The 27,764-nt window shown below is 43.6% G+C and overlaps 1 protein-coding gene across 1 annotated transcript in view; it reads left to right on the top strand.

Moving 5' to 3' along the window:
• Positions 1 to 25,742, top strand: part of Prkch (protein kinase C eta) — a 215,903-nt gene extending 190,161 nt beyond the window's left edge. Inside the window, exons 11-14 of the mRNA XM_026385188.2 lie at positions 2,525 to 2,663; positions 3,312 to 3,500; positions 22,866 to 23,009; positions 24,461 to 25,742. Coding sequence (XP_026240973.1) covers positions 2,525 to 2,663; positions 3,312 to 3,500; positions 22,866 to 23,009; positions 24,461 to 24,607 — 619 coding nt within the window. The 3' untranslated portion in view covers positions 24,608 to 25,742. The remainder of the gene's footprint in view (positions 1 to 2,524; positions 2,664 to 3,311; positions 3,501 to 22,865; positions 23,010 to 24,460) is intronic.
• The last annotated feature ends 2,022 nt before the right edge of the window (positions 25,743 to 27,764 follow it).

Raw genomic sequence — 27,764 nt, 5'->3', positions numbered from 1 at the left:
AAAGAAGGATTCCGCATGGAGGAGGGGTAGGGGCTGATTTGAAGGCCAGGTCTGGTTTAGAGGCAGAGAGGGGTTTGCATTGCTGAAATGGGTACATTCGCACTGCACACCCCTTGACCTTATTGTGCCCCTGTTACTGGGAGACCATGGCCGGGAGCAGAGGAGCAGTGGGGTGGGGGAGGTCTGTGCCAAGAAAGCTCTGCCATGGTCACTACACTTGTCAGGGATTCCCGGAAAATGGAGATGCGTTTTCATTTCTGGGCATTTTCCAGTGATGGCCATCTGTAAGACCTGTCTGGCCAGGCTGTATCACCTCACAGGGCACAGTCAGGGAACCAGTCATGCCAGCTCTGTCTTCACCTACCTCCTCAGCTGCAACGTGATCCTGGCTGGACAGAGACCAGCTTTTTCCCTGGGGCCTAAGCAGGCCAACAGGTCTCTTATTCTTAGTCCAGGGACAGGGAAATAGAAAGAACCACAGGTACCCAGATTCAGCCTTCTGTAAATGTGAGGCTCCAGGGAGCAGCCAGTTCCAGACACCATGAAGATACTACAGGGACGGGGACACCATGGCTCCCAAGCAAATAGCCCCTGGTGGCCTGATGCCAGGATAGCCTCACTCACTGGCCATTAACAGCAGATCTCCAATTGAGGGAATCTCCTGGTCATCTAGTGTCTCCTGCTTGACATGCAGCCTCCTCTCACTGGTGGGACATGTGATTTGCCATTGAGTACATGGCCCCTTTAACCAGCAAAAAACAGACCTCACCAACAGGTCAGGCTATTCTGTCATCAATCTGCTGTGCTCAGGAGGTATCCATTGGGTTGGTCTGCAGGACTTTCCCAGCCCACTCTGGCAACTGACCTCCCTCTCTAACCATGCACCTGGGAGAACCAGGTGCTAGAAGCTTGTGCTGGGGAGGGTACTGCTCTTTACCTACAGACAGTTTTCACAGTGTGTGGCCAAGTTCCCACCTACGTGGAGGGCTTTACCAAACAGCTCTGCTAGAAATTATTTTTGCTCATGTGGATTCTACTCCGTGGGGCTGGACAGGGGTAAAAAGTGCCCTTTGTCCTTAGCTCCCCATAATCTACTAGGCCTTCTGTGGACACAGGACACACTCACACAGACCCTGTTCTTTTTCCCTTTCCTGGTTATTGATATCCCCACTCATGCAGAAGCCATCTTTCTGCTACTTCTCCTTGGCCACCCTAAGTGTCCGTCAGTCCTCGCTACTAATTTTGCATTCACAGAAGCTCTGCTTACTTTCCCTTTCCTGCCTCAGACTTTCCACTCCTTATCACTCACTGCCTGGTTAAGTCCTCACCATCTCCCTAACAGTGTCAGCTGCCCAAATCCGATCTTTACCCTATCTGGGAGGGGCCTGCTTCTCCTTTAATTAGGGAGCTCCTTCCCTTTCACCTAATACCTAAATATCAAAATTCATTAACATGGCATTCGGGGCACTCCATAGTTTCCTCTCCAGCCCTAAGCTTTTTCATGTCCCCATGCTCCCACACCAGCCCCATTCTCCGGTCCCTCTCCAGAACATGTTTCTCTGAGCGGCCTGCACATCCACGCCTCTGTGCCTGCCTCTGGGCACCTGCTACATCCATCTGCCGCTACAACCTTCTCACACCCCCCTTCTTTGCCTGGAAGACTGTGACTCATGCCATCAGACCCTGCTCCATTTCTGCTTCTGCTATGAAACTATCTCACTATCTCTCTCTCTCTCTCTCTCTCTCTCTCTCTCTCTCTCTCTCTCTCCCTCCCTCCCTCCCTCCCTCCCTCCCTCCCTCCCTCCCTCCCTCCTGCTGGAAAGGATTAATTGTTCCCTCTTATGTTTCTTTTACAGCACTTGTTTTATATGCTATTTGTACTATACAGCAGTTGGTGTATATCTCTGTGTGTGTGTGTGTGTGTACATATATATATATACAAGTATTTATTTGGTACACTATTTTAGACATAATGGTGAACCAAATCAACTTGATCTCATGAAGTTTACAGTCTAGCAAATATCTGTGTCCCCATTGTATTGAGAGTTTCTTATGGACAAAGATCATCTGTACTCTTGATGCCTGCCATAGACCCAGGCAGGCACCCAGTGACCACTTTCTCCGTGAATGCTCACTGAGTGAACTCTCATGGGCAGATATGGGTGCCTGAGTAGAAAATGAGTGATGAGATAGGTGGATTTCTTTTGGGTACAAGGTACATGGAAAGTCATGCTCAGCCCACATTTTCTAAAGGGCAGTCTATACTTTTCTAAATGACTAGGCTGTTCATGGGGACCCATTGTCTAGGAACCTAGAGGCATGTTCTGAGATTTGAGATAGATTTTTTTTTTTATTATTATTTATCCAGACAACGCAGAAAAGTTTAATTCTTTCTGAAGCATGTGCAGAAAGCCCATGTGACAATTTTGTGGTCTGATGACCCATCTTGTGAGCCAGTTCTTCCAGGTGGGTGGTTTGAGGCCTGGCTGCCTTATCACATGCTGCTACCCTTGGTTTCTTTCAGAGATCTGAAACTAGACAACGTGCTGTTGGACCATGAGGGTCACTGTAAACTGGCAGACTTCGGAATGTGCAAGGAGGGGATCTGTAATGGCGTCACCACAGCCACGTTCTGTGGAACACCTGACTACATTGCTCCAGAGGTGAGTGGGCCTGCTTCATAAGGCTTTTGAGATTTGAGGTCTATAGTAACCCTGACCAGAAATGCCACTGGCTGTTTTTGTGTGGTTCAGCCCAGACTCATTTATAGCTCATTGGGTGAATGGGATTGAAAATGTCTGAGGTTTTTCTAAATAAGAATTTGAGTTTAAAAAAAAAAAAAAGTTTTTGTAAACTTTGCAGCTGTTTTAGGCCTTAGCCCTAAATAAGGACAAAGTGTGTTCTGCTCGTGACTCTTTATCCCTTTGTCTCTGCTCAGTGATTTAATTGCAGCCTCGCTGAGCAGATCTAAAGAAAAGCTCTTCAATCTTTCCCATATGAGTGAGTGATCTCAGTCTCCTCTTCCCTCTGCACTGATGGATTTTCAAAACACTTTCTGTGTTGGCTTTTCATGTGCCATCCCTTGGCTGAAATAGGCCATCAATTTTTGATCACCTAGAAGAGAAGGGGCCTCAGAGTCAACCACAGGGAAACAGACTACTCCATAGACATGGAATGGAGACGGCATACCAACACAGGGGATTCCATTTTTGTGGTTTGATATTTCCTAATCCATCATTGCCCCTAGACATGGAGAATACCTTTGATAACCAGATGCACGAAGCACCTGTCACATTGCCCTCTTTGCACAGATCCTCCAGGAAATGCTGTATGGGCCTGCTGTGGATTGGTGGGCCATGGGCGTGTTGCTCTACGAGATGCTCTGCGGTCATGCACCCTTCGAGGCTGAGAATGAAGACGACCTCTTTGAGGCCATCCTGAATGATGAGGTGGTCTACCCTACCTGGCTCCATGAAGATGCCACAGGGATCCTAAAATCTGTAAGTCTGGCTTCCCACCTACTGCAGACCACCTTGCTGTATGTGCTTCTTGTGTCTTTTTTGAGTACTTCCTACCAGTAAGCACCCAACCCTAACTCAAATTTGTGTTTCAACCTAAAGGATCAGAGAACCAGAGTTCTCTCAGGTCTTGTCTGGCTTCCTCTTATGCAATAGTGATGAAGGGGCCAACTGTGATAACAGTTGATAGCTTTGTTTGCCAGATATCAAGTATTTCTAGCATTATGGCTTGAGTTTAGGTGAAATGATGTCCCTCCTTCGTGATCAGGCCATGCCTCTGCAGAGTTCTTTGACCACCCTGTTATCTTTATGAAAGCCAGGTGCCAAGCCAAGATTTAGGTGGAATATGGTCATGCATCATGTTGGGAGACTTTTAATTATTTCTTAATGCACTCAAGGCATCATGTTGTATGCCTTACTTTGAAGTGTGGAAGAAACATGGATTTGATATCCTTCTGTTAAAACTAAGAAAGTATATATAATTTGGGTCAGTTCTGTAACCCCATTAGATTGAGTTTAAAAATTATGTATTGTCACCTGCTATGAACACAGGGGATATAGAAGTGAATTAATTACTTCTTTGAGTAGGGGAAAATCAGAACAATTCATTATCTGTTGGGTAAAGTCCCATGGATTCTACCCTCAGTTTATATTTCTTACAATTATCTTCCTCAAGTTATGTCCTTTCTAGTGATTGGAACAAAAATGTTAAATCTGGAAAATATTAGCAATCTTGTTGAAAGACTTGTCTTTTTAGCAGTCTTCAACTTTATAATCAATGCCATTTTGAGAATGGTCACTGTGTACTGGGACTGAAGGCAAGATTGTCCCTGAGAATTCCCTGCATCTCTAAAAGAAAAATAATCACAGAAATTGTTCTCAGGCAAACGTTGCCAAAGTGAATCATAATTCATAACTTGATTCTCAGGAGCTCAGAAGCCAAAAAAAGTCCTAAAATTGAAAAAGCACTAATCTCATATAGAAATTAAAACAAAGTATTTTGGGATTCCACCAAATGTCTCCTACCTAGAATGTTTTCATGGGAGTAATTTACAGTTAGTGGAAATTTTAGACTAAGAAGACCAAGAACATGGCTCTTATAATTGTGTAAAAAAAAAAAGGAGAAGGGCTTATCTTTGTGGACCCATGCCCTGAAGTTTCTTAACTTCCTGAAGGGAAATGTACTCACCTGGATTGGCCACAGCTAACCTTGATAATATAAGCTGTATCAGGCATACTTTGCATCAATATTTTCCAAGCTCCAGGGCCCAGAATCTGATTCTTCATGATACTAAAAACATCATAGCTTGACCCAAGACAACAGCCATCAAAAAACTAGTGGTTTTTCCAGGTGCACAAGTTTTGTTGATTACTGTGGCTGATTAGACTACTTTAACATTTAAAAGAAAGACCCTAGAGTTTATAAATGAAATGAAAATGCTTATTCAGCTATAATGAAATGTGCATTGTGAGCCTTGGCATATAAAGATCCCTTAGTTTGGTACTGTGGTGAGTGGGAAATAAAAGTTAGTCTAGCCAGGCGTGGTGGTGCAGGCCTGTAATCCAAGTGGCTTGAGAGGCTGAGGTAGGAGGATCACGAGTTCAAAGCCAGTGTCATCAAAAGTGAGGCACTAAGCAACTCAGTGAGACCTTGTCTCTAAATAAAATACAAAAATAGGGCTGGGGATATGGCTCAGTGGTGTCCCTGAGTTCAATCCCCAGTATCCCTCCCCAACCTCCACCAGAAAAAGTCAGTCTGTTCCTTGAGAAACTCTGATGTTCTCTATTTAGAGACAGACAATTTAGATGAGTACCCCTCTGATGAATAACTCATACCTTTGGAATCCAGGTCTAGTAGAAATCTGAAGAGGTCCCATCAATTTTTGGATCAGATGTCACTCACATCTGCTTTTCTTAATTTTTTCTTCCTATTTTTTAAAGTTCTCAAGTGCATTCTGGTACCTCAGAGTCCTCTTGAGAGAGTTCTTTCCAGCTAAATCTGAAACTAGATAACACTCCCTTGGCCAAGCTTTGTAGAACAGAGAGCAGGTGCTAAACAAGGTTAAGGTTCATGTGGAATTATTAAGACTTTCTCCTTAGATAAAACTCAATTTCTTAAAGCTATATCTTCCATGAAAATATTCAGCAAATCTTCTTGGTGATTAACATATATATTGTCTGGTCACAGCCTCCACAGTCTGTTCTGAAGGAACAGCCTCGAGTGCTTCATCTGTAAAGAATCTCAGCTTCAGTGGAGTCTCAGTTGTTCCCTGTCCTAGCAGGTCCACTTCCAGGGAACTGTGACTCTCTTCACTTCCCTCTAGTTCAGCCTCTTTCTAATGTCAGCTGCTCCATTGTCCTGAGTCAGCACCTGGGATTGTTACATGTCATTTATCTAGCCCTGATTTCCTAAATGGTACTCGATGTTCTCTTTGGGACAGTGTTCCCTAAGGAAGGAGCAAGTTTTCAGGCTCACTGTGCCAGGCCTGCTTCCCAGATCTATGACCTTCTGACTGAGTGACCTTGGTGATCTTTCCCTTTCTAACTCTCAGTATCCTTGCTTGTATTGAGAGGTAATAAAACTCACACCATAGGGTTGTTGTCAGGATTCAATGAAATAATATATATAAACATCCCAGACACACAACAAGCATTCTGCTTCTTCCCCCTCTACAGGGGAAGAAGTGCCTTCAAATTAATCTTCTGGAAAACACTTGAAAGCTATCAGATAAAATGACTAGGGAAAAAAAAATTCACTGAGGGAATTTTGAGGACCCTTTTGAACATTTTGGCCTTCGTGCCTGAAACTAAGACTCTTAAGTGCTAGAGATGAGGACACTGAGCTGGTCTTTGCAGAGGGCTGGGACATTTAAATAGAAATGTGGTAAATAAAAATAGTTAAAAGTTCTCCAGGCTTGAGGAGCCATGGGGGTAGCTTAATGGTAGAGCACTCACCTGGCATGTGCAAGGCCCTGGGTTCCAATCCCAGTCCCACAAAAGAAAATAAGAGAGAAAAAAGGAAAGACTCATGAGGAACACTGAGTGAGCAAGGAACATGCCTCAGAAAAAAACAAAAAGAGAAAGATAAAGAACCTGTTTCAGAGTAGAGCAGGCCAAGGACAGATCTTAGCTCTTTCACTGCTGGCTGTGTGGCCTTGGGCAGATGTCATAATTCTGCCATACCTCAGTTTCTTCACCTGTGGAGTTGAGTTCTCTGCACAGATGAACAGAGATAGTGTATGTGGGATGCTCAGGGCAGGGTACATGCTCAGGAAGTGATTGCCACTATTATGAGAGCCATGTGCATAAAATGGTTTTTAGAGTCTCTGCTCTTCTCTTGGAAAAAAAAAATATTACTTTGTTGTAATAGGAGGAGGATTCAAGTATCAAGTCATGCTCCATAAATCATCCAGACTGCTTTCTGGCCCTAATTTCAACTAGAGTTAATTAGGCCCAGACAGTTCTTTTACTGCTGTAAGAAACCTTACAGATTATTCTGACCTCCTTGTTTTGTAGATAAGGAAACTACAAGGCACAGAGTAATGGTGCCTCACCAGAGACCGTGTAGCATATTAGATGAACAAATAAAGGGGAGCCTTTGTGCATTACTAATGAAGATGTAAAATGGTGTAGCCACTGTGAAAAATATGACAGTGGTTCCTCTTAAACAGAATTGCCATAAGATATAGCAATTCTACCTCAAGGCATATACCCAAAAGAATAATCTCATACAGATGAGTAGAATCTCATACCAATATTGGTACATCATATTCATAAGCATCATTCACAATAGCAAAAAGTGGAAGCAACCCAAATGTCTATCAATGGATGAGGGGATAAACAAAATGTGGTATATCCATACAATGGAATATTATGCTATCTTGAAGGAAATGGCCCGGGGATGCAGTTCAGTAGTATAGCACTTCCCTAGCAAGCATGAGGCCCTGGGTTCGATCCTCAGTACCACAAAAAATTAAATTAAAATAAGAAGGAAATTTTGTATATGCTGCAACCTGGATGAACCTTGATGGCCAAGTGAAACAGAAACAGAAAATAGAATGGTGGTTGCCAAGAGCTGGAGGAAGCTGGGAACAGGGAGTTTGTGTTTAATGGGTATGGAGTCGCAGTTTGAGAAGATTTAAAGTCTGGAGATCAATAGAGGTGGTTGCATAACACATGAACATAATGTACTTAATGCTACTGAATTATGCACTAGAGAAATAGTTAAAATGGTAGTTGTATGTATATTTTGCTACAGTGAATAAATAAATAAACCCTGGGAAAAAATCCCTAAAATCTGGGACTAGAATCAGTTTCCTGATTCCCAGTCTAAGATTCCAAGCTGGACCTACACTTGACTATTCCCTATTTTTCTTCTATTTCCTGTTAAGAGGTGTCTTTTACCCCCAGGAGCCCACATTTCTAGTACTCACATTACTCCATGATGTGATCCTTTCTTGCTTTACCAGAAGGAAGGTACCAAGATGCTGGGTACTCACTGTTCACATAGCATGAATATCTCACTTATGTATCGCACTAAAGTAAGACATGTTATCTTTATGATAATAATTAGTTATAGTGTTATTTAAAGATTATGCATTTATTGTGTATGATGCCATATAATCAGAAATATCATTCTGTTGATCTGAGATGGGTATCTGAGGCCTTTGAAGGAGAAGCCATCATATTAGGCAGTCAGAATCCATATTCAATTCACTTTAGGAAATGCTCATCAGGTGCTTTTCTTTACTTGGTTTGTTCTAAGTGCTGGGAATTCGAAGATGAAACAGCCTGGCCTTCAACTGTTGCTCACACTTGAGTATAAAAATGAGAACAAATAAAGAAATGCTTAGCACACTACCAAGGAGGATTGATTGTTTTTCTTTTTCTTTTTCTTTTTCTTTTTTTTTTTTTTTTTTTGAGAATTTTCTCTGGAGGCCAAAAAAGGGCAGATAACATAAAGACAAAAGAAGTGACATTTAAGCTGGATGTTAAGGGATGAGCGAGGTTCAGTAGGGTGGGACAAGGGTAAGAAAAATATCCTAAATAGAGGAGATGACTTGTACAAAGCCTCAGAGACAGGAAGTAGCAGGTATGTTCCAAGAACCAAAAATATGAGTTCTCTACCGTTGGAGTGTTAGGTGCAGGGTGGGAAGCACTGGAAGATGAGTTTAGGACATGTGGATGTTGATGGATTTGGCAGACATTTGGAAAGTGGAATCAACATTGCGGGTGATTACATGGTCTGGAACTCAGGACAGGGTCAGAGCTCATCACCATGCACTGTGGGAGTAAAGACAGGGGAGAGGTGAAGAGTAAAGAGAACGGGAGACAGATGGGTCCTGGGGCAGTGCAGAGGATTCAGTGAGTGAGCCAGGAAGGAATGACTTCAGATTGTATAAACATGTAAAGCTGCAACATGTCTGCTGGTTTGACTTCCAGTGAAATCTGCCAGGGGTTATCCAATGGGATTGACCCGAAGCTGATGCCTCTGATAGCTCTTGAACAGCACTGGCAAGGTGGGAACAAATGGTCCTTGGCCAGACAGCCTAAGGCTTACGGAATGAATTTGTGTTAGGAATTAGGTGAGATGAGACATTTTTAAGGACTCCAAATAACTTTTTCTTTTGTTGTACAATGTCAGATCAAGGTGTACTGTTTACCAATAGAGAATTGAGACCTTTCTCAAGAATTTTGTGTCCACCTATGATCAGGTGTCCTGGGAGCTCGGTGAGTTCTTGATATTGAATGGTTGAACCCAACAGGTGGTGTCTTGCATAGTCCTAACAATAGGGGAGTCATAGCACAAAGGTCTGGACCATAATTGTTTGCCCTTGCTCTTGATGTCATAAGACTTTGTGACTGCTCAAAACACAAACCCAGAACTACAAAGCTGGAAAGTCCTAAAAATGTTCTGTCCAAGTTACAGATGAGGAAACTGAGGCCTAGGGAGGTGAAGGGACCTCACATGCTAGAATGGAATGAACACACTCTAGCCTTGAGTCACAAGACCTCTCTCTACATATGCCACTGGTTTTCAGTCTTTTCCTCTGTAAAGCCATAGTGATAACTGCCTACAGTGCCCACTTCAGATGAGGTAACATGGAAGCATTTTCAAAGTGAAGCACACAATGTAAGAGTAAGTTATTAGTGCTGTTAAATTACGAGTAGTAATTTCACAACGCACTTAGAGGTATCATTATCCTCATCCTCTTCTTGGACAATATAGTAACATCATCAAGCTTAATTATTGAGCACTTAATTGTATGTGAGGCTGTGCTAGACTTTTGCTCTTAAGAGATTCTTATTTTTGTTTTCCTAAGAGCTCAATCTGAACCAAAGACACGTAGATAGGGTATAAATGCCAAACAGATATTGATCCATTTATTCATTCAACAGGCTCTTGTACATGCATATGTGTATGTGTGGCAGATGTAGTCTGCTACATTCAGATTTTGTGCAAAATGCTGGGGGTTCCAGTAAGGAGCAAGTCAAACATTATCCCAGCCTTGTGGAATTATAGTCTAGTTGAAATGGGGAAGGAGAAAGAGGGTTAAAAGGAGCAATTTTACAATAACTATATATTTAACCATCTGATAAAAATAAAAGTCTAAAAATTGCTTTTAAAGCATAACAGGCAGTACAAACCTGATCTGGGCTGTCAAAGGAGGCCATCCCAAGGAGATAACATTTAAACTGAGAATAAAGACTGAGAAGAAATTGGCCAGGCATAAACTGTGCACCGTTCTTGAGAAAGAAGTGATTGGGATAACTCAGTGGCAGAGAAACTGAAGTGTCACGAGCCAAGGGACAGGGAAATGAGGGGTGCCAATGAGGCTGAAGGACATGGTAAGCATAGGAAGAGTTTGACTTTGAAGTGCCAAGGCAAGTCTGTGAAGAATTCAAGCAAGAAGGAGTGATTAAATCATTGTTTCCTGTTTAAAAAGTCACTCTGGCTTTGGCAGAAAGCATGGACTAACAGAACAGACTACAATATGTGCAGATAAAGTGATTTCTGGGATTTCTTTCAAAATAATATAGGACTGGGGGAAAGAAGAGGTGAAACAAGACTAGGTACATGTCAATCACATCAAGACTGACTGCTACGTGCCTAGAGTCCCTTTTACTGTCCTCTCTACTTGCATATATTTGAAATTTTCCATAATAGAAAATATAAATGGATGTCTTATACAAACTTAGCATGGTGTGCATGAAGATTGCTAGCCTGTGTAGAAGAAGTGAGTTCAGCCTTCATAAATGAAGGGAAACAGAACTTTAATAATACAAATATGCAGAAAGAGTAAATGATGTGAGCCACATACAAGCTGTCCTGTGAGTCTCAGCTACATGTTTGAGTCCAGGCAAGAGTTTATGCTTCCTTGGCTGGACGTCTATATCCCTCTGGTCTTTTTGTGCAACAGGTAAAATTAGCCAGTGATTTTTAACATGCTCATTTCTTCAGCACTCTTGAAGAGTCTGTTGCCTTCTCTGGAAGTATCCTTCAAGCCCAAGTCAGTAGCTCAGTACACCCAAAGAAGCATATTTAACAAGTAAAAAAGAGGAAAGAGAAGGAGTGAGTCCTTACAGGAAGTCTCTGTCCCAAACTGATACCATTGTAACCCTGTAAGGTCCTTTTTCTGCCTGACTGGGTGGGCCAGGAGAGGCAGGAAAAGCCAAGATCTCCAAACCACCCCGTCACATTCCCTCCCCTGGCTTAGTGTGGTGGGTCATCTTGACGTGGCTTCCTGAGATTTCCTGATGATTTTTCAAAATAGAACATCAGAACCATTCCTGTAATTGATGTCTACGAGATATTCCATTTTCCTTTTTTATTGTTTTGGGTTTTTTTTCCCTTCAAAAGGAAAACCTCTTTAAATTCCCTCTGTTTAAATGGAAGGCATTATTAGTGATCCTGGATCTGGAAACTGTTCACAGCCCCATTGGTATAACATGCCATAGAGTTACAGATTCCCTCAGTGCCTCCTCTGTGTAATGATGTCTGTGAGTTCCCTGCATTCGGAGTGGTGAAAGGAATGGTGTCCCTGTCCAGCATCCCTCTGAGAGTGTGTGGTTGGCCGGGAGGCTCCAGACTCTTTTGACTCCTAGTCCAAGATAGCTTCCTACGTCTGCCCTTCCTGTCATCACCTTCACCGCTCCCCTCCACCTCTGCCACCCCCAAGGTTGTGGACATTGAGTTCCTTGTGTAGGGCTATCCTAAAATCCCACATAGACACGGAGAGAGGACAAAGGACTCACTTGTAAGAACACCTCACATGGAACACAGGATCGGTGGGTAGGGCGGTAGTTAGAAGACACAGTTTTTAGCCAGGACTTCTGCTTGAAAAAAGAAATTCTCCAATCATTAACCAACGATCCTTACAATTAAAAATAACCCATGAGAGGACTATTTTCTTGCAACCCTTTCTCTTTCTCATCTTTGCTTAAATGCATCTGTTAAATTCATGTGCCTGCTCTGAATAGCCCACCTACTCCACTCCCAGAAATAGATATTAAAATTGGTGATATCCTTAGAAGTTAACACACACACAAAAAAAGATATCCAAAGATACACACTTTTCTATAATGAATAGATATAGGTTTTTCAGATTGCTGACCTTAAAGTTTGGGGGCAGGGAGGTTTAATATTTGGGGGGAGAAGGGCTTGCTTTTGGAATAAATACTAGATGTTTTCTTTTTTAACATTTATTTTTTAGTTTTAGGTGGACACAATATCTTTATTTTATATTAACGTGGTGCTGAGGATCGAACCCAGTGCCTCATGCATGCTAGGCGGGCGCTCTACCACTGAGCCACAACCTCAACCCCTAGACGTTTTCTATTGTCACCATGTTATCAAATTTCTAGGCTGGCACTAAATTATGCCAAAATGTTGATAACCATGACACAAAAGAAAAGGCATAATTTGCTTAGGGCTTCTGACTTTTGCCCATGTAGCTCCAGAAAAGAGGGCCTGGGAAGGTCCTCAATGAGTCCCAGAGCTTGGGAAGCTGATGCCCATCTCAGACGTTAGGCTTCTTTGCTGAATCAGCACCTGTGAGAAACCACGTGGCTTTGTGCTGATTCAGGTGAAGTCAGCACCCTGGTCTCTGAGCTCACACAGGTGTCCGGGTTAGATAAGTGCTGAAAGGTGTTTGGTGCATTCTCCTGAGTCACCTTTGTCAGCTCTGGAGTCCTCATAAATTGGCATCAGGAGGAGATTATAAAGTGCTTTTGTTCCAAAGCTTTACAGAGACTAATGGGTGTGTGTACATGTGTGGGGGTTATCTGTCATTGAACCTATCGGTTTCATCACCCTGAGCACTGCCTGCAGGAGCCCTGCTTGCCTCTGTGCACACAGGAAGGGGGAACCACAGTGAATTCGGGATTCTCCTATAATGTGTGAGTCCCACTACTGGGGACCATTGACTAGTACCCTCTCCCTTTCCCAGTTCTCTCCTGGCAGAGGTTGGAATGCTCAAGAGGGTGACCAAAAAGTGGTCAGCCATGAAGAAGCTTAGAAGGAGAGAGAAAAATTAGGACCAGAGTAATGCAGAGGGTCCAATTCCAGATCATTAAAGAAGCTGGTATTTCAAATCTGATATGGGGAAAATCCAAAAGAATTAACCAAAGACCCTGTCATGAGAGTGGTAATTAAGATGTTGCCTGCCAGTGCTTCCCCAGGACTGGAGTCCCCATGAGGGGATGGAGCTGTTCCCCCCTCATACTGAAGGTCCTGTTGGGGTTAAAACCTTCTAGAAGTGGACCATTGACTCTCAGATCAAGGCTAGTGTTGGCAAATAACAGAAAAGCACTGATAGTTCTAGAGACTTCATATATGGTGGGTTTTTTTTTTTTCTGATTAAAGTTACTGCTGTCAACTTTCCCCCCTCATTAGATTGTGCTTCCTGAGAATGGAGGTCCTAATGTTTTATTTGTAAGTGGCAATGTAATAGATTTCTTTTTTTAATAGAGTACTCCCACCATGTGCCTCTTTTATCTCCATCCCAACTAGGAAGATAAAAATGTTAAAGGCTTTCTGAAAGGAGTGTGGAAATTTTTCTGTGTGGAGATTTGCTAAGCCATGTCAGGTGGATCTGAAGAGCTTGTTTGCTTTAGATTAGAAAAACTCTTGAGAGCTAACACACTTTTTTTTTTTCTACTTTCCTTGCCAACAATCCAAATCTGTTGAGAGCCACAGCCAAGGGGCCCTAGCAAACTTCCAGCTGCCAGCAAACTTCCAGCTGCCAGCTGATGATTGGCTCACAGCGGCCCCAGCAAACTTCTAGCTGCCAACTGATTGGCTCCTCTGCGGTTATGCTCATTGGGTTATTTCCCCGCCCTTTCAGACCACGGAGCTGCTCATTGGGGAACTCTTTTTGGCTCCGCCCATGCGACCCAGCCAACCAGCCTCAAGAGCAGGAGGAGTGGGGGAGGTTGAGAGGCTTGTGGGAAGCCGGTGGTGGCAGTTGGGCTCTGAAGGTTTTCCTGAAGAGCTGTGTGGTTTGGCGTGTGTGGTTCTAAAAATAAAGTTTGTTTCTTTTGACAAGTGGCTCCTGAATTGTGCCCAGCCAGACTGCGGCACAAATCCATGATACTTAGCAGTTGATGATTAGGTTTGTTGGGACACCAGAGATGATGTATATCCAGAGTAAAGGAAGGCTTTGGCCTGGGCCTCATGAAGGACACTATGGAATGAGTCTCTGGAGAAGCCTTCTCTAGCACTCACTTCTTCCCAATACAACATTGGGAGGATGCGACCTAGACAGATGCAGAGGGTATGGCTTGGGCACTGGGGGTAGCAGCAGCCTTCAACACTTTTAAGTAATTGGGGAGCAATGGAACCAGCTCCATCAGTCAGAGTTGCTTGAGACTGGTTCCCCAGGAAGAAGACTGCATTAGCTCACAAAGGGAATGGCACTAGCACAAAGGCGTGACCTTGGGCTTCCATCTCTGAGATTCGCCACTGACCTTGGCCTGTTTTTAACCAACACTGTCACATGACTTGAGTGAAGCTTCGGAGATGGCTTTGGATTCAGGAAAGTAGTAATGTTTACAAAACACAGGAAAGACGGAGTTGGCAGCACTGAAAGGGGATTAGGGATGTGTGGATGAAAAGGCTGCTGGATTCAGTCATAGTCAGGATGGAAAAGACAGCCAGCAATCCACTGTGAATTTAGCACTGTTCCTGCTGCCTTACGGTAACAGGAAGAAGACAGGGCACTCATTATACTGGCATTTATTAGGAGGAGATAAAGCACACTGTATAGTGTCTCTGGTGATACTTCTCAGAATATTAGATCGATTTTTACCTGCCGGTTAAGGCTTTGACCCACACACACCCACACGTTCATGCACCCACTGCTTCATTAATAAGCTTAGGGAGAGCCACTTGTACTAGTTTTATTTTATTTTTTTATAAAGAAAAATCTACTTCACACCCAAAGAACATAAGGCATCTGTGGCTCAAGGAGGTACAGTCATCTCAAAATGTCAGCTCTTTTCTCCCAGAGTTTTCATGAAGGACAGATGCAGACTGAGGAAACAGGATAAGATCCTAGAATCTTGATATTGGCATAGACCATCAAGGGCACCTACCTGACACCTGAGGGCCCAGTCAGGTTCTCCTGTAAATCTTTCCAATAAAAGTCACATTCCTCCTAGGAAAGCTCTTTGCATCACTTAATGGCCTTGAGTGTTTTTTAAAACTTGTTTTTATTTTCTTTGTGGCATACTTACATATGCCTCCTTTAACTTCTATGCCCTGAACTTACGTCTCTGATATAAAGCTCCCAGTCCCTTTTCTGGCCAACAGCTCTTCAGGCACTTGAAAATATTAACAGTGCCCTTTCTTCTGCAACAGAAAGACCCTGGGTGTTGAAGTCAGGTGGTCAGACTGAAAGATTCCTCAGGTTCTCCCCGGGACTATTATTTTTCTCCTCCTTCTTTTAATGCCCATTTGGTCTCTTATGCAGTCCAGAATCAAGGGGGAAAGAATGTCACATGGGCCAGGAGACTGGTTCCCCAGGAAATGCTAGCTAAGGAAACCCACCAAGTGCTGTGGATCCTCTGGGGAAGTCCTCAGTGACTGTCAGGATTCCTCTCAACCTAAGTCTCTTTCTCTGCTCTTTAAGGCCAGAACCTAAATGATAAGATTGGTCACCTCAGGAAAAGTTGGGACATACTGGCAGAGAGCAAAGGCTTCTAGTGTCAGGCAGACCTGGACTCCAATTCCTGCTCTACCCCTCCCAAACCCTGTGGCCTGGGCAGGTTGTGAATGGGTCTATTCACAGTTTCCTAATCTGTAAAATGGGATTAACAATCATAGTTTCCCTAAGGGTTATATAGAATAAATTTGAAACACTTAAACTAATACTAGGTGCAATACAAGGGTATTTGGCTCCCACCTATTAAGGTGTTAACATTTACAAAAACTGCTCCCGTCTTTTCTCCACCTTCCTCAGTCGTGCAGCTGCCCCTTCCCAAACCAGTCTAGACCCCTGGCAGGGTCGTCCATTGCTGTAGCGTGCAGTGTGCTATGAATTCCATCCAGATCTGTTCTGAGCACACTGGAGCAGCTCTTCTCCCTCCTGGCACGTCCTGTGCGCCACAGCAGCACCATTCTGTTTCAGAACCTGGACTTGGGAAGATTGCACTTAGCTTTCCCAGAGCTACTTAGGAAATCCATTGCATGTCCTCCCACTCCTGCCCATCTCACTCCAGTGGACTGTGGTCAGCCTCACTCAGGAACATGTCTTTCTCTTCTTTCTGTGGAGGTCAAGGCTCTACTCCCCCTCCCCTCCCATGCTGCCTCACCTGCCAAGCCACATGCCCAGCCCTCTCCCTGTGTCATCGCCGCTCTGAGCTGGAGGGTGCCCCTGGCACAGGTTACCAGGTCTGTACCTCCCCACCTTAGCCAGTATGAAGGGAAATGAAAGAACAAGGTTGGTGACTGAGCTTCGCAAGTGGGTTAGACTCTACCTGTGGCAGTTGTACAAGACAGACAGATGCCTGCCATACACACACACGTTGGGGCCGGCATTTGTTAGCCCTGGGTGGCCTTCAGGCTGGGTGCCCATGGTGAGGTTGGCCATCTTGGCAGTTGAACCATACTCTGTTTTGTGTCCTGTGCACTTTCTTTGCCTCCCTCCCCAGGACTCTTTAGAACCATAAAAAGCCTTTTTCCCCTTTAGGACTGTCTCCCTGGAATATTGACGGGAATGTCCTGTGGCTTCGTTTCCTTCCCTTCTGGCTTGGCAGCGTCAGCGGCTGACTTTGTCTGCCTTTTGTTGAAGTTCTGAAATTGAATGAAAGAAGAAGGTCGTTTTGTTTACCCATCAGCCAGATCCCAGCCATTAGGTAGAAAATGCAGGGTTCTCTGGTTCCTGGAGGAAAATGTTATTAGACTAATTTCTCTATATAACTAGCCCTCTTCTGATGGACTCACACAGAGTTTGAAAGAAGAAAAAAATATGTTAGCCATGGCTTACATTTTAAGGAGTTTCAAAGTATATTTGGATCCTGTTATTTCAAGAATTACAATTACACAGGGTTAGTTTAAATTCTGTCATCTGGAACTTTTGACAACTCAAAACCAAAGCCTTCTCAGGTATAGCAAAGCCCCACAAGACATGATCAGTCCTGTACCTGACAGCAACTTGACAAGTGGCTCCGTTGCTCCCCTGTGCCTGCATTGGTATTTCCCTGCTGCTGTTAATGCAGATACAATTGCACATTCAAACCCTAGTGTCATTTGTCTTCTTGTTTTAAGATTGCCTTAGAAAAGATCTGCTGTCAGAACATTGTTTTCCAAAGACTATTCCTACCATCCCACGGTTGGGCCCTGGGACTATGAGAGCAGAAACAGATCTTGTTCTATCTCTCCTGGCTGCAAAGTAGAGTGAGAGGGAGGACCAGATGAGTCTCAGGGTTAAGGATGGCCTCAGATTTCAGTCTCTTCTCTACTAGAGGTACAATAAAATGGACCTATAAGGGGTTTTGAAAGATACTACTAATACTGTCATTTCTTGAGGGCTTTCTTTGTGTGAGGCACTTTACAATGATTTTCTCATTGTAACCTATTAGGTACAGGAAAGATCTATATTTTCTAGCTGAGGAATCTAAAGCCTAGAACAGTTAAGAAATTTTTTCCAAGACCACACAGCTCCTTAGAGCTGGAACTGGTACACAAACACGGATAGTGGAACCTGACTGGTTACCCTCTGTGTTCTCTGTATCCCATATCCTTTATGTTTCTTTCCCCAATTTGTAGTTTTCCCAGGACATTCTTAAACAAGCATCTACAAACATCATTGCGTACAATTCTCTTGAGAGCTGCCTCAGGAGGGAGCAGGGCTGATTGCTCTGCCCAGGAGTCATACCTCCTCCACAACGTGGGAAGAATTGTGGAGCTGGCATCTCATTCTCAGGGCCAGGTGTGTCTCTGAGTCCTTCTGTACCCTCGAGTTCAGTTCCACTTCTAGGAGGGCCGCAGAAGGAAGGAGAATACAAAGTAACTCTGGGAGTCCTTGACCCTGTCTCCTGCTCTCCAGGGTGAGGCCTGCATTTCGGGTGGAATCAGACTTTCTACCCCTGGGCCCTCACTCACACTCTGCAGCTTATAAAGTGCTTTTGTTGGCCCCAGTGAATGTTCTACTTCCTTTGGTAAATGTGTTCAGAATCTTCCACGAAGTCACATTATTTTCCTTTTTGGCTGACTTTCTCATTTGGACCACAGTCAGGCAGAAGGTCAGTTGAGGTGAGGCAAGTTTTAAGTGTGACCCTTCAACGTGGACCAAAGTGATGGCTCTAAACACCGTTGCTGTTAACTTTTTTGGCAGTCGAGTTCCATTAGGGACATAAGCAAACGGAGCAACTTCTCTGTAAAAGCATTATGCTGTCACCATTCACAGCAGCGGGAGCTGGGTGTTTGGGAGAATCCCGTGCTGGGCCTAGGACCGCAAGGCCTTCAAGCCTCCTACTCTGCACACCCTCACCAGTGTGTTACAGGACCAATTTCAGGCCTGCAACGGGTGTGGCATGTTTCCTTAACTCCCTGTCTCTGCTTCTTTGGAGAGGTGTAGTCATTGAGGGGATTTAAGTCTCTCTTCCCAAAATTACTATTCCTTTAGCACTCCCATCCCTACCTCATCCTTGGAATGGATCCTCTTTGTCTTCCCCCTGAGCTCCTCCAGCTCTACTCCAGTTGGTTTTCTTCTCTCTCTCTGGGTAGGGGCCAGAAGCCATGAAAGTCAACGAGTGATGTCAGCCAGGTTTGGTATTAGGGAGTGGAGTGATGAGTGTCCAACGAGGGACCTTATACCCCACCAGAAGAGGCAGGCACTGCTCTACTCCTTCTGTGAAGGAGTCTCAGGCCCAGGATATCCCATTTTCCGAGAGAAGTTGGACAACCTGACTTTCATGTGATGTGACATTTCCCAGTTTTAAATGTTGGATGAGTAATTATAAAATTATTTTAAAAGACACTATGTGGACTAAACAAATGTGTCTGAGGGCTAGAACTTGTCTTCCATTCATGTTCATTCTCTCTCTCTCACTCTCCACATGCACAGTCTAGCCTGCCCTCCCAGCTTCGGCTCTCCCCTCTTCCCCAAATGTCAATGTCTCTGAGAGGTAGATCCCTGGCCTGCTCCCCAGATTTACATGGACAGGCATCTCCATGTGGGGCCTGCCTGCCTCAAATGCAAAGCTGAGCTCATCAGCCTCCCAGATTTGGCAAGACTGTAAGATCTTGTCAACTCCAGTAACAAACAGAGAAAGAATCGCCAAAGATTAATAAGCCTACTTGAGAATTGACATTGCACCGGCCATAGTAAACTATGAGGTTATTCAAGGAGGTTGAGGCAAGGGAAGTTTTTACAGGCCAGAAGAGGATTACATAAATTAACTTGAAACAGTAATCCTTGGCTACCAGGGATAATAACAAGGTTGGCATCTGTCTAGAGTTGAACAGGCAGTTTTAGGGGTAGATGTCCTTGCAGAAGCATTTTGTCTGTTAGACTGTAGTGGCCTTTGTGCAAGGATACTGAGTCTTTTGTCAGAGTCTTTTGTGACATAGTCTCCCAAGTTTATTTAGTTTGTATTGTTAGAGTTTTGACACAGGTAACTCCATTTTGATCCTGACAACTTTTCACAATCTCACGAAGGGCGAGTTATTTTTGTCTTTGTTCCCCTGATAAAAAAACACTGTGACTGCTGATACTGCCTTTAATACGAATACTGCACAATAATCACCTGCTGCTTCTCTCTTGTTCCCTGCTTGTTACTCTATCAAACAGCCGGGGAGGACTCTGTGATCCTGGACTCTATTTTTCACCCCAGCCCCAGGCAGTTGGTAGACTGTGCTCCTTTTTCCACAAGCCTTCGAGGACTTGCTCCCAACTTTCCCTTCCCATTGATTAGAAGCTCTCAGAGTTTCTGGACTTCTGTGTCCCCTAGCCTGTGTTAGCCTCATGACTATTCACTTAGCCACCAATCCTTACCTCTCCATGCATAGTCATCTCCTAAATCACAGGACAGCTCTTGTCACTCACCTCTCTGTAAACTTTTGGTGGATCCGACTGGCCGCAGTTCCTCAGCAATCCCTCCGTGCCAGCCGTATGACTCCCTGCCCCTCTGCTCATACAGCAGGTGCTTCTGTGCATCTGTGCACGTGTGCTGGCTGCGTGCTCAGGCGTGACTGTGGTCTTCCTTCGTGCCTACAACTGATTCTATTCATCCTCTTCATCTCCAGTCAAACGCCACCTTTGCCCTGCTATTGTCACTTGCCTTCTCACCATCAGCCCAGTGCTGTCTGCCTAGACCAGCTCTAGATCTAGCAAGTCTAAAGTCTCTTTTTGTTTCATCCAGCTGTATATTAGAAGGATCATTTGCCTCTTCCCCTTCTTTTGATTTGCTCCTTAATGGAGAGACACTGTCTTTGGCATCTGCACACCCCCCTCCAAGCCCAGCATACATGCATTCAGCAGACCCCCTGCAAACCTTCGTAAATAGAATGAGAGTGTATGTGTTTGTGTGTGTTATTTAAAGAGGAGGAGGGCCATATCTAAAGGGCTTAAGCCAGTGTATTAAAATCAAAACAAAACTGCTTGGTTATTCAAAAGGATTTATAAGAATCCCAAGAGAGGGCTGGGGTTATAGCTCAGTGGTAGAGTGCTTACCTGGCATGTATGAAGCACTGGGTTTGATCCTCATCACCACATAAAAATAAATAAATAAGGTATTTTGTCCATCTACAACTAGAAAAAAATCTAATAGGTAAATAATATTTTTTAAAAAAGTATCCCAAGAGCAAATATCAAGCTTGTGAAAGGGTTATTCCAGATTTCCAGATATGTGGTTTTCAGAGGAGGAACTGCTGGGACTTGGTCTGCTTGTTCTCAGGCAATGCCTTTTCCGCAGTGCCCTAAGGAAGCTTAGATTTGGTACCAGGGCCAGGGAAGAATGGGCAAAGTCTCCCAGCCACCAGGACCTCTGCCCCCCTGGCATATTGTGGCCTGCACTGTTCCACTTGCCCAGAAGAACAAGTTGTACCCACGTATTCACACGATATCCTCTGCTCACGTCATTGGCATGCCTGGGAATTTCCCACAAGCCATCTGGCTGGGTTCTGTTGTCCTTGTCTCCTGAGATTTTGCTTTTTTTTAAATTAATTAATTTTTAAAGCATTGCTATTTGTCAATCAGTTCATAGACTAGCAAGTGCTTGTCCATCAGGGATTATATCCCACTGATTTTCCCAAGGAGAGAATCTGCTCATTTCATTCTTGCAAGCATTTCCCCTTCCTTCTTGGAGAAGGAAGTTTATCCAGAGAGATCCCAAGCAGTACCAGTTCTTACAGAATGGGGTAATTTATAAGACACTTACTTCCTGAGTCCATGAGTCCATGTTAACCACTCTAATGCCTGGAGTGGAAATTTCTCTGGTTGGACCTGTTCAGCTTTGAATGCGTATTTAGTTTTGGGTCAGCCCTTTAATTCTTTCTCACTTAGAGAGAGAAGAAGCTACTAAGCCCTATCAGTGTCCTCCTTTTTAAAAATTAATTCCCTTTCAATGCTTTTTTTTAAAGCATTTTAAAAAGTATATTCTGTCAGACTGGTTAGGAAGTGCTGCAGAGTCTCCTTCCTCAATGTCATTTTCATTTGAACTGGCGCTGGAGGCTCTTTAGTTTGGACACCTGCATGGCAGGGGTAGCCACCTCCAAATCCTACTTTTGTGTGCCTGCACCATCAACAAGATTTTCTTTTTATTTACTCTGTAAATTCAACTCCAGAGCAGTTTCTACAAACATGGCATTACTTTTGTGTTCACAATTCAAATTTGGAAAGGGTTGCTGCAGGGCTGCCATAAGTTGTCATAAGTCTGTTTAAGATAATTTGATTAATAAAGACAAAACTTTTCATCTAAGGTAGTTTTTTTTAATTGGAAATTGAATTAGTTTTAATGTCTTTAAAATTGAAAACCATAATCTGCCCATGAAAAAATTATCGCCCTATATGAGTCCTTGTCAGAAAGTAATCAAAACATCAAGGGCATTTTGCAAAAACACAATTAGCCTAGATATCTTGATGAGAGCTGCACACCAAGGAACTTTCCTCATTGATTAAAAAATGGGGGAGAGGACTTATATGCAAACATTGCTTGAATGTTTGACATCGTTTATTTTAGTTTTTTAGTCTATGTAGTAACAAATTCTCATTCATTAAACCCATTTAATATGGAAGAGGAGACATATTAAGAAAAAAAATTCATCTAGAACTAAGGTATCTTTGCCACATCAAGAAAATTATCCAACTTTGTTTTTCCTTGATACAAAACTTTTTTAAGTTTTTCGCCCTCACTGAGGCTTCATACAGATCTTCCAAAATAATGACTCTCACTCTTCTGAGAGTGGAGAATCCTGGCCAGCTGAGCAGGTCTCCCTGAAAAATGGCACAGCTGTTCCTAAAAGTAGCCCCATTCATAAGATGCTTGCAGTCTGTACACAACTGCAATTTTGGAGAAAGGCACATGATTTCACAAAGAGCTTCTTTTCTTTAAAGAGGAAAGAAAAATACTTGGTGTTTACAGAAAAGAAAACTGGCCCCTTTAGCCTTCGTTAGTGGCCATGTCTGAAATGGAAGTGGGGAAAGGCATAAATCCACACAGGCAATCATGCCTTTAAGGCATGATTCATACTGGCCGTGCTACCCGTGATGGAAAATCCAGCTCGCCAAGCAAGATGAGCTGGAAAGCCTCCCACGGGCTCGTGTGCCAGGACTGATGCCTGCTGTCTTGTGACATAGCTATTGTACATGAAGGAATGACTGACTCTCTCTTTCTCTCTCTCAGTTCATGACCAAGAACCCCACCATGCGCTTGGGCAGCCTGACTCAGGGAGGAGAGCATGCTATCTTGAGACATCCTTTCTTTAAGGAAATTGACTGGGCCCAACTGAACCATCGCCAACTGGAACCACCCTTCCGACCCAGAATCGTAAGTATCAAGACCATTATAGTCGACTTTCCTCTTTCTTCAGATGATCAGAGTCCACTGGGAAACCAGCTACCCCCTGTGGAATGACAGACTGAAAGTCACTTGACACTTTACAGGACAGCTTCACCCAGGGGAGGCTGAGCTTGCTCCTGAGACAGTGTCTCTCCATGTGCCCAGGTTCCTTATTATAAAGTTCTCACCCCTTGCTTGCCCTGGCTCTATTTTCCTTAACCTCAATTAAAATCTCCTAGAGTCTAAGATGCCTGAAATGTTCTAGGTTCCCCCAAAAGAGTTTGGTTAATTGATAAGTCATTGTTCCTAGCCAATTCCCTCGTGTTTCTTAGAACATCATCGGTACCTTCCCCCAACCCCCCCCCCAAAAGTGCAGTAAATGTGAAACCTTCTTTCACTGAAACTGACTCGTTGACATGGAGTGCCTGGGTCTGTATTAGACCCTGTGATGCAAAGCTTAGGCCAGAACTGGCCAAGCCCCTTTGACTGGTGAGATACTGAGAACACCAGGGGCAACTCTCCAAGCTCTACACTGAGTGTGTAACACTCCTGAGACTGGTCCAGCTCCTTGTCTGAGATCCACAGCAGGAAGGCTGAGGAATTCAGCAAACAATAAGATCAAGAGTTACAGGGAGGAGGAGCGATCCCAAGGCAGAGAGAGAAGCATCATTGAAATCAGGTATGAGAAGTGAGACATCTAATGCTGGTGGGAAGGGTCTTTTCAGCACTACTTTATTCAAATGTAAAATATACAACTTTTCCAAACAAAAAGTAAGCTTCATATGCTAGGCTTTGGACACCAAGCAGCTGGAAATAAAGCCACGTCCTTTAGTGGGCATCCCCCTGCCAGCTCCTCTGAGATTAGGGGAAGCTTTGCTGTCAGAGGCTGGCACCTGTAGTCCTGACTGCACAGCTAGCCCAGCAGGGTATAATGCATCTGACTGGTGAGTAAAATCACAGGCAGTTTTCTCCTAAGCCTAACATTTCCAAGAAGTCTTTCAAGAACACTCTTCAAGTGTGTAGAACTGTGTACAAACCAGTGTGACCTTACCCAACCCCTATTGACAAATTTGAGCCCCTGTGCCCCTGAGCCTCAGGCCTGCTGAGAAGTAGCACCTTGATGAAATGGAGAATAAAGGGTGAGTGAGCCAGCTGGTTTGGGTGATCAAATTAATTCCTTAGCCTCCCAGTAGAAGGCTGGCCTGCTCAGCAAGATTTTCATGGGATTAGTGAATTGGTAGTTACCAAATGCCATAATAATACACAATGCAGTGGAATTGCTATAAAGCACTGTTTAATCATAATGATCATAACTGTAAATAATGCTCCTGAACAAGCTGCAGAGCAATTCTCCAAACTTGCTCGAATGGGCTGAGTCCCATGCAAGATGAGCAAGCCTCAAGTGCATAAAATCTGACCCTTGTTTCCTTTTTTGACAGAAATCCCGAGAGGATGTCAGTAATTTTGACCCTGACTTCATAAAAGAAGAGCCAATTTTAACTCCCATTGATGAGGGACACCTGCCTATGATTAATCAGGATGAGTTTAGAAACTTTTCCTATGTGTCTCCAGAATTGCAACCTTAGCCCTATGGGGAGGGAAAGAGAGAGGGTGTGAGAATCAAAAGGGAACAGACACTTTTCCAGGAGTATCCTTTGTGGGGACTCCCCAGCATCCGCCTTAGAACACCAAGCTTACCTTCAAGAAGCGAATGTTCACAACTCTGTGAAGGACAGAACTTCAACAGAGCAACTATCTCAAGTCCCGAGGGAACTGTGGTTCTGGAGGTAGTTGATACTGAAATGAGATTTTCATGATGAGATTGTTCCACTCGGCCGGTGAGTTTCCGAGGCTGTTTGAGGCTTGGGATGTTAACATGACCCAAAAGGTGAGAAGTAATGAAGAAATAAACTAGGTCCTAGAAATTCTGAGCCAAAGAGGCTTTTTACTTCAAAAGACAAATGGAGACTTTCTGTGGACCACTCTGTGCTCTTCTTTAAGCTGCCCAGCCCCTAAGATTGCAGTCTGCAGGAAGACTCTAATGCTAGTGAAGGATCGAAAGGTCTTTTTCAAGGAAGTGAGCAGCTTTCCAAACAGAACAATTCACTCTGAGGAAAAATAAAGAAAATGGGTATCCGTGAAACTCCCAATGAAAAGCCCAATGTTGGGCCCCAAGACAACTGCCACAGCGTATTCTCTTACCTTTACTTTCATTTATTAGATATTTATTGAGTGTCCAGTGAAAAGGTGCCATGATCCACAGTAGCGTAAGCAGTAGATTTGCCTTCGTGAAGCTTCCATTCACTCTGGGTTCCACTAATTTACCTGAATGGTGATTGCATTCTGTGAAATGCCTCTCCACAGTACATATGTCACACTTTTTTGTCTGCACATGGCCCTCTTCTTCAAAGAAGGGTCCCTGCCCCAACAGCAGGGTCAGCAGGCCAACCTCAGATGCCTGCTGCCTGCTGACCTGTGGAACCTGATCACGTCAATATCACTCCGGACTCAACAGTGAAGAATTGCACGCCAGTCACTCCAGTGACCAGATGTATGGCTTATGCATTAGCAGTTTATTTAATTATGTTTTAAGAGACAAAGAAGTTTGTTTGACATACAGTTTGATAATCAGAAATGGATCTTGTAAACAGGGCCTCTAGCAAAGATGGACCTTATATTGTATAACCACTTATGCAGTTGGAGAATTTTATCTGTCTGGAAATAAACGCATTTTGTAGCAAAAGAAATTTGTTTTTGTCAAAAAAGATTTGTTTTGCCCCCATTCAGAGAGTAGATTTCCAGTCAAAATAAAAACTTTGAGCATAATGGATAGAACTCTTGCTTAAGGCAAATTTCTGAGAAGAAAGAATGACACATGCTTCTTCTGTATGACCCTGAAATGGATGTGGCCTGTCCTTTACTGACTATTACTTCTGTTCTGAATCAGGGCAATGGCTGCTGTTTATTGCTGCAACACGATAACCCTTGAAATCTCAGTGGCTAGTCATAAAGTTTATTTCTCATCCATGTAGAGTTCAACAGCCCTGTTCCATCTTCTAACCATGCCATCTGGCAAGCATAGCTCCCAACATCACCAGAGCAAGGGAAGAGAGAGATGGAGGAAGTGCTTGCTGCTTAACTACCTCTCCTCAGAGGAACACACATCACCTCTTCTCACATTGTTTAATTTGTTCTAATTAGTTATATATGACAGTAGAATGCACTTATGCACTTTGACATATCATACATAAATGAAGTATAATTTCTCATTCTTCTCTTTGTACATGATATAGAATCACACTGATCATGCAATCATATATGTACATAGGATAATTATATCTGATTCATTCTACTATCCTTCCTACCCCCATACTCTCTTTTCTCCCTTCACTCCCCTCTACCTAATCTAAAGTAACTCTATTCTTCCCTAGAGCCTTCCCACTTAATATGAATTAACATCCACATATCAGAGAAAACATTCAGCCTTTGGTTTTTTGGGATTGGCTTCTTTAACTTAGCATGATATTATCCAGCTCCACCCATTTCTGATAAATGCCATAATTTCATTCTTCTTCAAGGCTGAGTAACATTTCAGAGTGTGTGTGTGTGTGTGTGTGTGTGTGTGGCGTTTCTTTATCCATTCATCTACTGAAGGACACCTAGTTTTGGTTCCGTAGTTTAGTTATTGTGAATTGAGCTGCTATAAACATTGATGTGGCTGCATCACTGTAATATACTGATTTTACGGCATTTGGGTATAAACCAAGGAGTGGGATAGCTGGATCAAGTGGTGGGTCCATTCCAGGTTTTCTGAGGAAGCTCCATACTGTTTTCAGAACATGACTTCACTCTAACTACATGCATTTTAGGTAAATATCCTACACATCTTCTCTCCTCAGATATAAGTGATGGGATTTCTGGATGGGGGCATTATGGAGCAGCTGAGAAATATCCGACCAGTACTGACTCCTCCTCCTCCTCCTCCCCCTCCTCCCCTTCCTCCTCCTCCTCCTCCTCCTCCTCCTCCAAAAATTACCTTTGAATGAATAGCAACAAGAAGCCTCCCTGTAGATTTATTTAGCACTAAGCAGTTTAGAGACAACCTGTGAACCTAGGCAGAGCTGTGACCCTTGTAATTCCACATTCTCCTACCATTTCCACTATTGATAATCTGAATACTACAGTATATCAGTACATCTTACACATGAGAAAAAAGGGAGGCTCAGAGAAGTTGAGTTACTTTGCTTCCCATAGGTCTCAGACTTGGTAAGGTGTGGATCCAGATCTAGAGTCTAAATCTGCAAGTTCTAATCCAACAAGCCTCTGGGAAAGGAAGGGATCATTCTGACTTTGGGGCTTGTTCAGCCTTCATAGCTACTTGGCAGCTCCAGGTCTTCTTTTGTTCTGTCGTATTGATTGGCTTCTTGGTCTAGTTTGTTCCACTTTGGTGAAGAACCATGGAAAATAAAGCATGCATCCTTTATTGCTTACAAAATTCATTCTCATAGCCATGCACAGGACCCTAAATGTTCTCTTTGAGGAGTAACCATAGTCAGTTCTCAAGCCTGCCTCCTAGGTCCTCCAGTTGGGGTTAAGTCTATTCATTTGAGATCATTCCAGACCCATCAGATTAGCCCACAGCTAGTGATTTTGCTATGATAGGGTTTCTGGTCCTTCTTTCTCTTCCCTTTTTTATATGTAAGGAGAGAGGATGCACAAAATATTTACCTAAAACTCAAAATA

Source organism: Urocitellus parryii, chromosome 6 (genome assembly GCF_045843805.1).
Source record: "Urocitellus parryii isolate mUroPar1 chromosome 6, mUroPar1.hap1, whole genome shotgun sequence".
NCBI classification, from domain to species: Eukaryota; Metazoa; Chordata; class Mammalia; order Rodentia; family Sciuridae; genus Urocitellus; species Urocitellus parryii.
The sequence above is the reverse complement of the archived record's forward strand: the minus strand, read 5'-3'. Positions and strand labels throughout refer to the sequence as shown.